Source organism: Pelobates fuscus, chromosome 4 (genome assembly GCF_036172605.1).
Source record: "Pelobates fuscus isolate aPelFus1 chromosome 4, aPelFus1.pri, whole genome shotgun sequence".
In the NCBI taxonomy this organism is placed as follows: domain Eukaryota; kingdom Metazoa; phylum Chordata; class Amphibia; order Anura; family Pelobatidae; genus Pelobates; species Pelobates fuscus.
This window is the reverse complement of record NC_086320.1, coordinates 95675272-95688532: the sequence shown is the minus strand read 5'-3', so window position 1 is coordinate 95688532 and position 13261 is coordinate 95675272. Positions and strand designations below refer to the sequence as shown.

Sequence of the window (13261 nt, the reverse complement as noted above, 5' to 3'; positions counted from 1 at the left end):
TCTTACTCTAACTTGTTAAACGGTTAGTGTAAATAATCTTTTTCTATCTTTAAAAACAAAATTTTGATTGTTTTATCAGTGAGCATAGTTTCTTTAGATGCACAAACATCTACAGTTTTTGTTTTGTTTTTTTAATTAAAGGAATCCAATATACTTTAAACAATCAAGTGCCTCGAGCCATCCAAAAAAAAAAAAAAAAGTGAAGATAATTTACCTTTTTATCCAGCAGCAAGCGCCCTTTCATCACTGCTCCACTACCCCCCAAGGAAGACTGTCATTGACAAAATTCTACCCATCTTGTTTGGCTAAAATTTGCATATGCACAGCCATTGCTGCAAATGCACAATTCAAATACGGTGATCGCCCACACATGGCTTCTTATAGGCAAGCACTGACTTTCACTTCTACTTGAAAAATCATTCAGGTGGAGTTGATCGGAAAATTCAGTTGCTGAAAATTCAGAATATCGGCCAGACCGATAATCGGTTGATCCCTACTTCTTAAGACCAGAATGATAGATCTCTCCTTGGATCAAGAATCTACTACCCAACTAATAAAAAATGATATCCCAGAGTATTATGTTTTTGAAAGTATTCATCTAAAGGCTCATTAAAGATCTTCAGGCACATAATTTCACATCCTTATTGTTCTTACCATAAAAAAAACAAAACTTTCCTTTGCCTTAGACTAAATCGCTTTTCTTCCAGAATAAATGTGTGTGTGGCGGACCTTGTAACATTCACTGGGGTTGCCCGAAACCATCTGGAAAGTTTCTGAACTTATACATATTCCCCTGTTCATGGACCAAACGGAACATGTGTGGTCCCTCCTGTTATTAGTTCAGAACACCAAACAGCCCTGGCTGTCTCCCTAACACGGTAATTTGTCGTCGAGCACGTTGAAGTCATTTCAGCTACACAATCTCGCAAACCACCGCAAAGATTGTACCGCTGCCCGTACAACTTCCCGACCAGCTATACGAACGGTGTTCAGGAGATAGAAAGTACCGACAGGGGGGGAGCATTCGCTACCCAAAAGCCAGGGGGAGCATTTTTCGTTGTTCGTATGGGAATTCCCATAAGTAGACTGGCCGTTGCTCTCAATTCTGGGGAACTATTTTGGATCATCACCTCGTGGCCGGCTGGTCAAAACTTTACCCGAATGGTGATTCCATTTTACCAAACAGATCTGAGCGCTATTTGAATATGTTGAAGCTCAGACACCAGCTAATCGGGGATATCATACTTGCTTTGTAATATTTTGTATAACTTCCTATACCGGAGAGATAATTAAGTTAGCCTTCCAGGGACTCCATTATCTCCAAGACACAGAGAAGCCTGGTAGGGACTTGTGCATTTCTCTATAGAGACCTCATGCTGGAGGTCTGTGCATAAAAGCAGAGTGTGGCACAAAAAACCTCAGTTGACTCCCAGAACTGTGTGTTCTCCAGTTACTGGGGGAATGGGCTATAATCAATTATTTCTGGTGCTTCTTTCCAGCTCCAGAGGATTCCAGCTGAGATGTTCAGTCTCCGGATTGCAGCTCCACTACAGTGTGTCCTAATAGCCTTGTCTTTGAATAGATTTCCAGACAATGGTTTGTAGTATTGGTCCCGAATATATTTGTATAATGCTACCATATCTTTTCTGAGGCACCGTTTATCCAGACTAGATTTAAACTTGATCATCTTTCTTCGTAACTGAAATGCTCCATTCCTTTTATTAGAAATTATCTGCACCTTTCCTAGTGCCATAATATCATTCTTTAGAACATGTGCCCAAAATTGCACAGACTATTCAAAATTTTTACCAGTGATTTATAAAGAGGCAAACTTATATTTTCATCCTGAAGATGAATGCCCATATTTATACATGACAATGCCTTACTGGTCTTAGCAACTGCTGATTGACATTGCATATTGTTGCCTAGTTTGTCGTCTATAACAATTCCTAAATCCTTCTCGTGTGTCGTTATCCCCAATTCACTACCATTAGGGTATAAGTTGTTTGTGCATTCTTTACCCTGAAGTGCATAACTTTGAACTGAAGTGGTCCTTCTAACTCTTCTATTGAATCAGATGGTCCCATAGAGACCATTTTATAGATGCAGTGCAGCTTTTTGCTGCACATGCGCATTAACATTCCAATGATTTCCTATGGGAAAGCACTGGATTGGCTGAGATCATCAAGATAGATGCATTTATCCAAGAAGGCGGAGGCAGCCACAGAGAGTGAGGGAGAAAAGGTAAGTAAACACTGAGCAGGTCATTGTAGTGTTTCTATTCCTTACACCATAATTTCCTTTAAGTCACATTTTCAATAACCTGTGTAAATTTAATATCATGAAAAATAAAACAGTTATCAAATTTCACCGGAAGACTGTTGCACTGTGGTAACTGGTAATGGATATTATAAACAGACAGTAATTACAAAAAACATACAGAAGATACAAGTTATAAATAAAAACCTATAAGGCACAGTTCTGGTTTTCCAAACTTAAACAGGCATAACTGTTATGGGAAAATCTTCCATCAATAGTAACTTTAATCAAGAGGTAATTTTAAATTTAAAAGGAAAACACTAATTTTTTTGAAACTTTGCAGTTAGTTTTTTCCCCCAAATGTCCTAACTAAAAATGACCGTAACATCAACAAAATGTTCTCAAATTTCAACAATAAGGCTTTTATCTCTTTAATCCATGGAAAAAAAACAAAAAAAAAACCTTGGAGCCAGTCACAAATCTGCATTTGCTCTGGTTGAGCTTTTCCTTGAGATGAGATATAGGCAAACAAAACACTTAGAAAAAGGGTCTTCTTTCCAGATAGAATTACAAATTTCCAACATTAAAGAATATTTTATTTGGTTTTGCACACTACCTCCCGCTTCCAAACTTAATGTAGCATCTCCAACACAAACAGAAATCCACAAAACATGAATGGCTCCATAGACATTAGCAAGCATTTAACTCAAGTGCTATTTATTGATTTTATATAAGAACAGAGAAAATGTGTTATGTGTAAAGAAAAGTCATTACCAAACTAAAGCTTTGATGACAATTCTCCAAACATACAACTTTACAATTTGAAATGCACGTTGCAAAGCAAAACAAAAAAAAATCCATAAAAAAAAAAAAAAAATACATCCATAAAAGACAGGGATGGTTGAACAAATTATTTAATTTAATTTTTATTATCAAAATATCACTTTTTATTTTTAATATTGCATGCCACGATATCCTGATACAGTCAGAGTGTACGAAGTTAAAGGGAGACTGTAGGCACCCAGACCACGTCAGCTCATTGAAGTGGTCTGGGTTCAATGTCCCATGTCCCTTAACCCTACAGTGGTAATTATTGCAGTTTCTGAGGGTTAACTCCACCTCTAGTGGCGGTCTACCAAACAACAACTAGAGAGACTTCCTGAAACTGACCTTTTGTCCAGTATCTGACGCTGGATGTCCTCATGCTCTGCATAAGGACTTCCAGCGTCAGATTTTCCCCCCATTGAATAATGCTTTCATATGTGGAAATCCTAGACGACATGCCGGGGGGAGTCGTGGAGGCAGACGACATGCCGGGGGGAGTCGTGGAGGCAGACGACATGCCGGGGGGAGTCGTGGAGGCAGACGACATGCCGGGGGGAGTCGTGGAGGCAGACAACATGCCGGGGGGAGTCGTGGAGGCAGACGACATGCCGGGGGGAGTCGTGGAGGCAAACGACATGCCGGGGGGAGTCGTGGAGGCAGGCGGCATGCCGGGGGGGGGGGGTCGTGGAGGCAGGCAGCATGCCGGGGGGGGGGGTCGTGGAGGCAGGCAGCATGCCGGGGGGGGGGGGGTCGTGGAGGCAGGCGGCATGCCGGGGGGGGGGGGGGGGTCGTGGAGGCAGGCGGCATGCCGGGGGGGGGGGTCGTGGAGGCAGGCGGCATGCCGGGGGGGGAGGTCGTGGAGGCAGGCGGCATGCCGGGGGGGTCGTGGAGGCAGGCGGAATGCCGGGGGGGTCGTGGAGGCAGGCGGAATGCCGGGGGGGGTCGTGGAGGCAGACGGCGTGTGTGTGTGTATACTTATGTTGTTGAATATAAAGCTTTGTAAGTTTAAAAAAAAAACTAAAATAAAATTATAACAGTGCTGTACTTTTTAACCAAAAAGTTTTTAACCAAATTGCCAAGAATGAGCATAACTTGAGCATCAAGGAAGAATAGATCTAGTTGAAGAAAAGGAGTCACCTGGATACTGTTGGCTGAAAGTGCAGAATGTGCGTGCGTGTGCGTGCGTTATAGACACCAGAACAACTGCATTATTCTGCAGTGGTTCTGGTGATTGTAGTGTGCCATTTGGTTTGTTATTTTGTGTTGTTTTTTGTTGAAAATGTTCACTTTGTTAGTTTAAAAAACTGGCTATTTCCTTTTTTTTTTTTTTTTTAACTGGCTCCTAGATTACAAACAAATTTATAAGCCCTGATGCAAGCTAAAGTCATGCCTTTCTAGCTAAGGTCATACTTCCAGCTGCTCTACAATTAGCCAATGTCGCCAATCCATTCACAAAATGTGAAAACGCCAATGAAAATATATAGATCAATGTCAGATTTATACCCTAAACTAAGGCATGTCACAGGAGTCAACCAATAGTAGAGTACCAAATATACAGAAAAATACAGATGATTCCAACAACGTCTCAATGTCTGAATATGCGTGCGCACACAAACAAAACTGCTGCAGAAACAATACAAAAGGATGCAGTGCCCAAGTAGCTGACTTATCTGAAACTGTCTCCAATTAGTGTTTTCACTTAAGCTGCTTCTAATTAGTGCAGGTGTTGTTTTTTTTTTATTGGTAAAGGCTACGCTAAGTCAAGCTCATTACATAAAAAAAACATCTATGATGAACTAGTTTTATAACTCTTCCACCCCCTCACCCCCAAAAATGAATTTAAAAACAGGTTAAAAAGACTCGAGGGATGACATGCTTTAAAACACAACAGACAAGTTATAAAATTGAACTGATAAGAAAATGCACTAATTCCTCATGAAATTAGTTTCCTAATGGAAAAGAGTTGGTGTTGCACAATTCATTGACATTCACCAGGTTGTATTAGTGAAGTTACAATAAAAAGCTGAATTCTACCAAAACGAAACGGTCTTCTATAATTGCACCATTTAAAATGCTTAAGAGAAAGAAACTATATTCCACTTCAAACAAGTCCCAACATATAGCAAGCTTATTCTATGATCTACATGGTTGATTTATTGCTACCGAACAAAGAAATTTCAATCAGGAATTCTTAAATCAAAAACATTCTTTATGTTCATTCCAAAGGACAAATATCTTTATTCAAATTTAAAATCAGACATTCTACATAGGAATATACAGGTTATGTTAAAAATACAGATGGGTTACCATGTATTTTCTCTGAACAGCAAAGAGAAGAACACAAAAGTATGCTATTCTATATGGTACTACGCTGCTGCCCAGCATGCAGACTTTATACACAGCCTTGGCATCCCATTTAATGCAGCTAAACAATATCATCACTAGCATTGCCCAATCTGTACATTCATCTCATCTGACAAACCAACATTTTAAGGGACACTGCAGACTGAAGCTGACCCACGTTTAAAAAAATTAAAAAAAAAATAGAAGTCTCTTTGTTTACTCTCTTTGTTTGTCTCTGTTGTTTACTAAAAGCCATTCACAAGGGGGGTTTTAAAGACAAATTCATTTGTATTTTTTTCTTTTGTAAATCTCACTATAACAGGTGTATATATCCTTAAATTATATTTCAATATTAAAATAATAATAATAATAATATAAAAAGGTAAAAAATTTAAATAGGCAACTTTGGACCGTTCCATCTCAGTATATTTTATATTGTCACGGAGGTCAACATTACATTTTTTATATCAACCTACAAGCATATGCAATATCAGATGATTAGTGGTCTCATATTATTAGTAAAGTTAATAAACTATCTACACAATTTTCAGGACCAAAAATATATGGAGTCTTCCCGAAAAAGCAGTATTTCACAATTCTGTGTAATGTTATGAATTAATGTGAAGTACACTCTAATTTTGAACTAAAAATGTATAGAGATTGTTAGATGGTACTATCAAATGAGAGCCAGAATTATGCAGAATGGAGAAACCTATGTAAATATGACACAGCATGAAACAAATACTGAATACAAAATGATCTGCAGCAAGGACAAATAACAATAACTGCCACAAATATACAGGTGTACCATATTTAGATAAAGTGATGTTTATGTGTGCAATACATCCACAGTGCGATGATTACTATGATATATATGTACATATACACACACACAAAATTGAAAAAAAGATCTCGCACTACATATATTAAGTAACTTGCCCAGCTCTCTTCAAGCCAAATGCATAGAAGATACTCCAGATAGCGCACTCAGGACTTGTCAAAAAAAAAAAACTTGGCTTTTAATTAGCTTTCAATAAAAAAAGAAAAAAATCAACGTTTCAGTTTGTTACACAAACAAAAAGGAATCCTGATTAAAGTTTGTGTGTAACAAAATGAAACGTGGATTTTTTATGGAAAGTTAATAAAAACCGAAGTTTTCTTTTTTGACAAGTCCTGAGAGTGCTATCTGGAATTAAATATATATATATATATATATATATATATATATATATATATATATAATCCAACATCAAATAAAAAATAAATCTGTAAACCATTAAACATAACAAAAATTTAGTAAATCTTCACTAATAACTCCCTTTCGAAAGTTCAGATTTACCTATACTGTATTAGACCACCTCCAAGGCACAGCTGCAAGGAACTCCTCCAGTAAGTATTCAATATGAAAAGCTCCAGTGGAGCACAAACATAGACAATATGTATTCCTACTCAATAAGAAAGTTTTACTTAAAGGAACACTATAGCGTAAGGAATACAAATATGCATTCCTAACTCTATAGAGCCCTAGTCACTGTTTAGGTTAATTAACAATTTATTTGCTTACCTTAATCCAGCGCCAGGCTCCCTCGGCACTGGTGACCTCTCCTCCTCCATCGACGTCAGCTCCCGAGTGGAGCCGAATTAGCATGCGTGGCCAGAGGCGCGCACGCATTCAAACCCGCCGATAGTAAAGCGTTACTCAGTGCTTTCCTATGGGAATCTTTTTTGACGCTGGACTCCATGAGGACGTCCAGCGTCAAATAAGTAAGATTTACTCCGTGTAAATTATGGAAGCGGCCTCTGGTGGCTGTCACGGAGCAATGTAAGCTTTAAGTTAGTCACTCATAATAAACAATGAATATTAGTTACAATCCTGAGTATTCCGTGCACGCCACATTGCTTTTTTTCTCCTGCGATCATTTATCATGTAAGTCGTCTTACACAAAAAAAAATAAAACATTTTTAAATATATAAATAAATAAATAAATAAATAGCTCTAATCTTTTTTCCCCTTTTCAGGAATGTGGAATAATAAATAAAAAAAAAATATCTACTTGTCCAAGGGACCCAAGTAGTAGTCCAATCTACTTGTATGTCACAAAGATTTGGGGCACTTACCCATTTCTATGGGCATTGGCAGAGCTATTTGCTAAACTTAGAATTCACAAATTACACTGAATGGAACATGTAGTTAAAAACAGCTGATCTAGAAATATTCTCTAACATTGCTATAGTCACAACACAGGTATATCTGCATCAATTTTACCATTTCCATTTGGATTTATTTTGCAAAAAATTGAAGTTTAGCGAATTACCCTGAGTGTAGTCTATTTGTCATTGTGTGTGCTGGCTGCTTGTGTTGTGTGCTGCCTGTATGTACTCTGTGTAAGGTGTGTTGGCTGTATGTACTCTGTAAGTGTGTCTGTGGGGTTATATTCAGGATCGGCGCTTCCTATAGGCCAACTAGGCAGTCGCCTAGGGCGCTGCTCAAGGGGGTCGCCAGCAATGACTTATGTGCAAGTTTGCTCTATGGCCTCCCCTCTATTATTTCGAGTGTGCTGCCGGCCATATTACCGGGAGCTAGGGAGCACTTAAATTGCTGCTCACTAGCGATCGGTAGAACACCAGTCCAGCTGCTTCCACGTCAGCCCTCAGAGCCAGACCCCCTCCCAGGTATCCAATGCTGAAGCAGCGTGAGGGCGCTTCAATTGCTCACGCCTGCTCCTTTCCCTGTACATGGAGGCAAGCGGGTGGGAGGAGAGGGGCTGAGACAGGAAAGGATGGGCCACCAGGCGTAGACAACATAAGAACAGCTATGGAAGTAAGATGTGTGTCAGAAAATGTGTGATAGTCTGCTTCAGTCTGTATGGGTCAGTGCGTGTGTGTCTGTATGGGCCATAGTGTGTCTGTATGGGCCATAGTGTGTCTGTATGGGCCATAGTGTGTCTGTATGGGCCATAGTGTGTCTGTATGGGCCATAGTGTGTGTGTGTGTGTCTGCATTGGTCAGTGTGTGTGTGTGTGTGTGTGTCTGCATAGGTCAGTGTGTGTGTGTGTCTGCATTGGTCAGTGTGTGTGTGTGTGTGTCTGCATAGGTCAGTGTGTGTGTGTGTGTGTGTGTGTGTCTGCATAGGTCAGTGTGTGTGTGTCTGCATAGGTCAGTGTGTGTGTGTGTGTCTGCATAGGTCAGTGTGTGTGTGTGTGTCTGCATAGGTCAGTGTGTGTGTGTGTGTCTGCATAGGTCAGTGTGTGTGTGTGTGTCTGCATAGGTCAGTGTGTGTGTGTGTGTGTCTGCATAGGTCAGTGTGTGTGTGTGTGTGTGTCTGCATAGGTCAGTGTGTGTGTGTGTGTCTGCATAGGTCAGTGTGTGTGTGTCTGCATAGGTCAGTGTAAGTGTTCGCATGGGTCAGTGTTTCTGCATGGTTCATTGTGTGTGCCTGCATGGATTAGTTTGAGCCTATATGTTTATCTCTGCATGGATCAGTGTGTGTATATGGGTCAGTGAGAGTGTGTTGGTTTGCATGGATCAGTGTGTGAGTCTGCATGAGTGGAGGCGGCAAAATACTTTTTGCCTACGGCTGCAACAATGCTTGCACCGGACCTGGCTATATTTTTAAAAGCGTGTGATTCAAACGTGTTCTCTACAATTTGAGGGTTTTATGCATATATAAGCAGTGCTTAATGCTCTTAAAAATGAAAGTAAAAATGTATTTAAATGTAATCAAACTTTATCCTCACTAACCTATGCACACACAGTATTACACAATCACTGATGAACACACCAACAAACACACACTCCATACTTACACTCATACAGTCTAACACACTTACCCACATACTTGACAGAACCAATAAATATTTTACAGTACCAGCAGCCTTCATAGTTTAGCTGCTGTTCTGACGCTTGTCCCCCCACGTCCATGTACAGAGATCTGGCCCCAGGATTTGACGTCATGCTCCTAGCAGCTATAAGCTCTGTGTATCGCACGTCCTCATGCCTACCTGTAGGTGTACCACATCCCCAGTCAGCTCTAGGCAAAGGCGGACAAGTCCTTCCACCGTACCAACATTTTCCCACGATGGGTCAGTTGTAAATTATAAATTTCCATCAATTGACATCATGTGCAAATAAAAATTACTTTTTAATTCTAAAGTAAAAACTCTAATTGCATATACAGGTGTGCCACCTTAGGCCTGATTTACAATCCTGTCGCTACTGTTTAGTGACTTCACACCACTAAATTCAGTGCCCGTTGCTACTGTTAGCATGTAGCATCTGTTTCCTAACTCAAACATTTCACAAGAAGAGACAGGGAGTATCCGGTTGCTACGACTTATAGTCAGCTGCTAAACAGCTGCCCCGTCATCTCCCATTATTTTCTATAGGAGCCGCTAAACCACACTTGGCAAATGGCTTATAACCTTGTCGCTACACACTACTGGCTTCTGCTAACCCAGAAAACCTAACAATCAGCCTCTGTCCTGGAATATAGGGATCAATTGCAGCCAAAACCTTGTAAATCCAAATAAAAAAGTATTTTCCAAAGAAGTTTACTGAGCAGCCACTACTTGCCACACAAAAGGAAAGTGAGAATGTTTAAGTGTGAGTTTCTGTGCTTTATCGGCAAGCCACAAAAATGAGAATGGATCGTGTATGTAGTGGCAGTCATCATTACAAATAGACTACAGAAATTTAGCAACAAACTTGGGAGAGATGTTGGTAATTTGAAGCCGCTACAAGCAGCCGTTAAAAGCAAATGCTTCCAGTAGCTATCTCCCAACAAGACTGTAAACAAGTCCTTAATTAGAGCACAAAAAAGTAATAGGCAATTAAAATCACATATAAATAGTAAGTAATTCAAATGACTTACTCTGCTCATTGAATCAAAACATTTTCTAACCAATGATTCAACATCATTTGGACGATCCTGTACATTAATCCAGTCCAATAATGAAACATTGAAGGAAGGCATATTTTCCTTTTCTGACAAATGCTCATTCATAGACTCCATATCTTGGGTAAAGGAATCCCTTTTCTGTTTTTCAGTTTCATTTTCTCCTAGTTCCTGGGATGTATGCTGAGAAGACTTAGTGAATGAGTCTAGGAAATCCAAACGTTTCAGTTTTGTTTCATCATCATACTGTGTAATTTCAGTAACCTTCTCATTTTCTGTTGCATCCATACCTCCGTCAGAGGACATAAGCCTACCTAAACACATCCTATAGTGATGTCGAGTCAGGCACTCTAGCAGCGGAATCTTGGCCATAACAGAAACAGCTATTCCTAAACTGTAAGACAAACAAGGGGACAAGAATTACATTTTAGTACACAAAGATATTCTTTTTGAAAAGTGCCAGACACATGATTTTGCAATTTAAACATAAGCATCATGTCACTTTTATTTTTAATACAAATGATCAGGTGCACATCATCTAACAAATTTAGTGTGCAAGTGAACAAAAGGGGTTGTAAGCTGCTGGCACAACAATTAGAGGCATTTTAACTGCATATGCAGCTACCTGTGGACTATTCAAAGTAAATGACCATCTAAGCTTATAAAGCAATCTGGATACTATTGACAAAATGCATTAATTTCCAAAGTAAACTAATGCTGGCACAAGAGCTTGGTAACACTTTACAGATACATGCGGTTTTACAATCCGATTAGAGCTAAGAGAGAGTACTAAAGGCATTGGTGCAAACTCCATCCATCATAAGCAGTCACTGGCAGAGATAGGACGGGTAATGATTGCCATATTGCCATTGTTATATGAACGACTCTTGCTTTCATATTAAGTTATTACAGGAGATCAAGTTAGATTTCCTTTAATTTGTTACATCCATTGGGGATACACCTCTAACAGAAGTCAACATATTGCTGGTGATCTAAAACAATAGTTGCTGAAATACAGTTTTTGCATGATTTGCTGGCCACTTACTTTGTTAATTTAAGCTTAATGTCATCTATTGAGTGTATATATTTGGAGTATGCACTCTCAAACTTGGAAAGCAGCTTTTTGTAAGAATGTGTACAATCTTCTAAATTGGCCATAATTGCAGCCCAGCCTTGGTGCTGAAGATGCTCGTCATGAACCAGACCTTCACAAAAGGAGCACAGCTTCTTGGCAACTTCATACATTTCCTTAACACAAGCACAAACACAGCATTAATCAACAAACAAGGGAAGGAAAAAAAAAACCATCAAATTATTATTGTTTTTAATTCCTGTTTAGCATCGCATTTCATGAGATATGTGGAGACACGATCAATCTAAATAAAAACTGTGAAAGATGGAAAAGCTACTGAAAAAAAATAAATAAAACAACTACTTATAGAACAGCATCTGGCATACAATCTGACCCCATACATCAAATTGAGAGGATCCTGATTGGTAAAGCCTGCTATCGATGGAGAGGCATTCCTGAAGCTGAATTCAGCTTGCCCCAGCTGTGTACCTTAGAATTACTGAATATACATATTTCTATTCAATTTTATTAATTTATTTACATTGTTGACCATGGTTTACCTCTTACATAACTAGTCTACACTCCTATAAAAAGCCGAGTTAAATTGGGCAAGCTAGACCTTTTTTTTTCCCTCTTTGAACTAGGAGCATTACATTCTGGCTAGTACTGATGAAACAGTATCTCCCAAAAAAATAAGAATTTCCTACCACAGCGAGCTGTGTCCTTGAGGCAACTGTGTGAAATACCGCAGGCATCATAAGCGATTCTTCCACTTTCAGTTCCATTTCATTCTCTGCATTAAATGTTGCCTTGGGAATAGTTGGAGTGCGATCAGAAAGAATCATCTCTTTGTTAAACAAAAAAATTGGATTGGTGTCCTATTTAAAAAGATACATAAAAAAAAATACATAAGATAATATACTGTGAAAGAAATAGTCGCCGATGATATACGCACAAAAACAAGACAAAAAACAACTTATTTGGGTCCTCAAGAGGACCCATACCACATCAAGTTCTCCTATGAAAGTATCCACTGAGCTATGCAGGTCTGCTTACAGGTGCTAACTGACTGGATGAGAGCACTCAGCTGACATTCTTAGCCAATGAGGGTTATCATGCATGATCCTGCTTAGCTCAGTGGAGCTAACTGGATAGAACAGTGAAGCAAACAGGGATAATCTGAATTTAGAACTGCATGCAAGGAACACGGTGAGACTATTTTCAAACTATTTTAGAACTGCAAGGGCACCAGAGAAATTCTAGTACCATAAACACTACAGTGGGCACTCCTTTAATCTGGATAAAATGGTAGGATTAATGTTTTTGAGTTTCTAACACAAAAGAATACGAGAAGGAAAGGGCAGATGTACAACTTCTTTCTAGCAAGGATGCCCAGGAGTTGCAGGGGTCATTTGGCAAGATGAGTTGTATTGGTTATGCTAGGGACTGTAGGCTAAAGAAATAAAAAAATAAAAAAACCTCAGTTTTCAGTTAATTTTTTCTTACCATGTATAGTGCCCATTTATTTAAAATCACAACAGTGTCAGTTTACCTTTGCAATTAAAATGGTGAATCTAATTTATTAGGGAAAACATACTTACAGTACCAGCACTGTAGCTACAGACCCTTCGCTCCGGTGCCATGCATTCTCCTCCATTAACAACAAGCATCTGGTTGTGAACAGCAATCTTATACTTTGTCTGGATAGCATGTTTAAGATCGTTCACCCTAAATGCAAAATAAAACTGCAATTATACCAAGTTTGTCATGTATCAGACACAAAATGCTGTACCAAACCTAACCATAGACAAGTAAAATGAGACTACTTTCAAAAATGTCTTGATGTTCAAATAGCAAGTTCCACCATC

General features: G+C 39.2%; 1 protein-coding gene across 2 annotated transcripts in view; it reads right to left on the bottom strand.

Moving 5' to 3' along the window:
- The window catches only part of RB1CC1 (RB1 inducible coiled-coil 1), a 146284-nt gene that overhangs the window by 110692 nt on the left and 22331 nt on the right, over positions 1-13261 (bottom strand). For both annotated transcript variants that reach the window (XM_063451396.1, XM_063451397.1), the window contains exons 3-6: positions 12995-13121; positions 12101-12271; positions 11367-11569; positions 10298-10715 (exon numbers count right to left, since the gene is read on the bottom strand). In XM_063451396.1, the coding sequence (XP_063307466.1) occupies positions 10298-10715; positions 11367-11569; positions 12101-12271; positions 12995-13121 (919 nt within the window). The remainder of the gene's footprint in view (positions 1-10297; positions 10716-11366; positions 11570-12100; positions 12272-12994; positions 13122-13261) is intronic.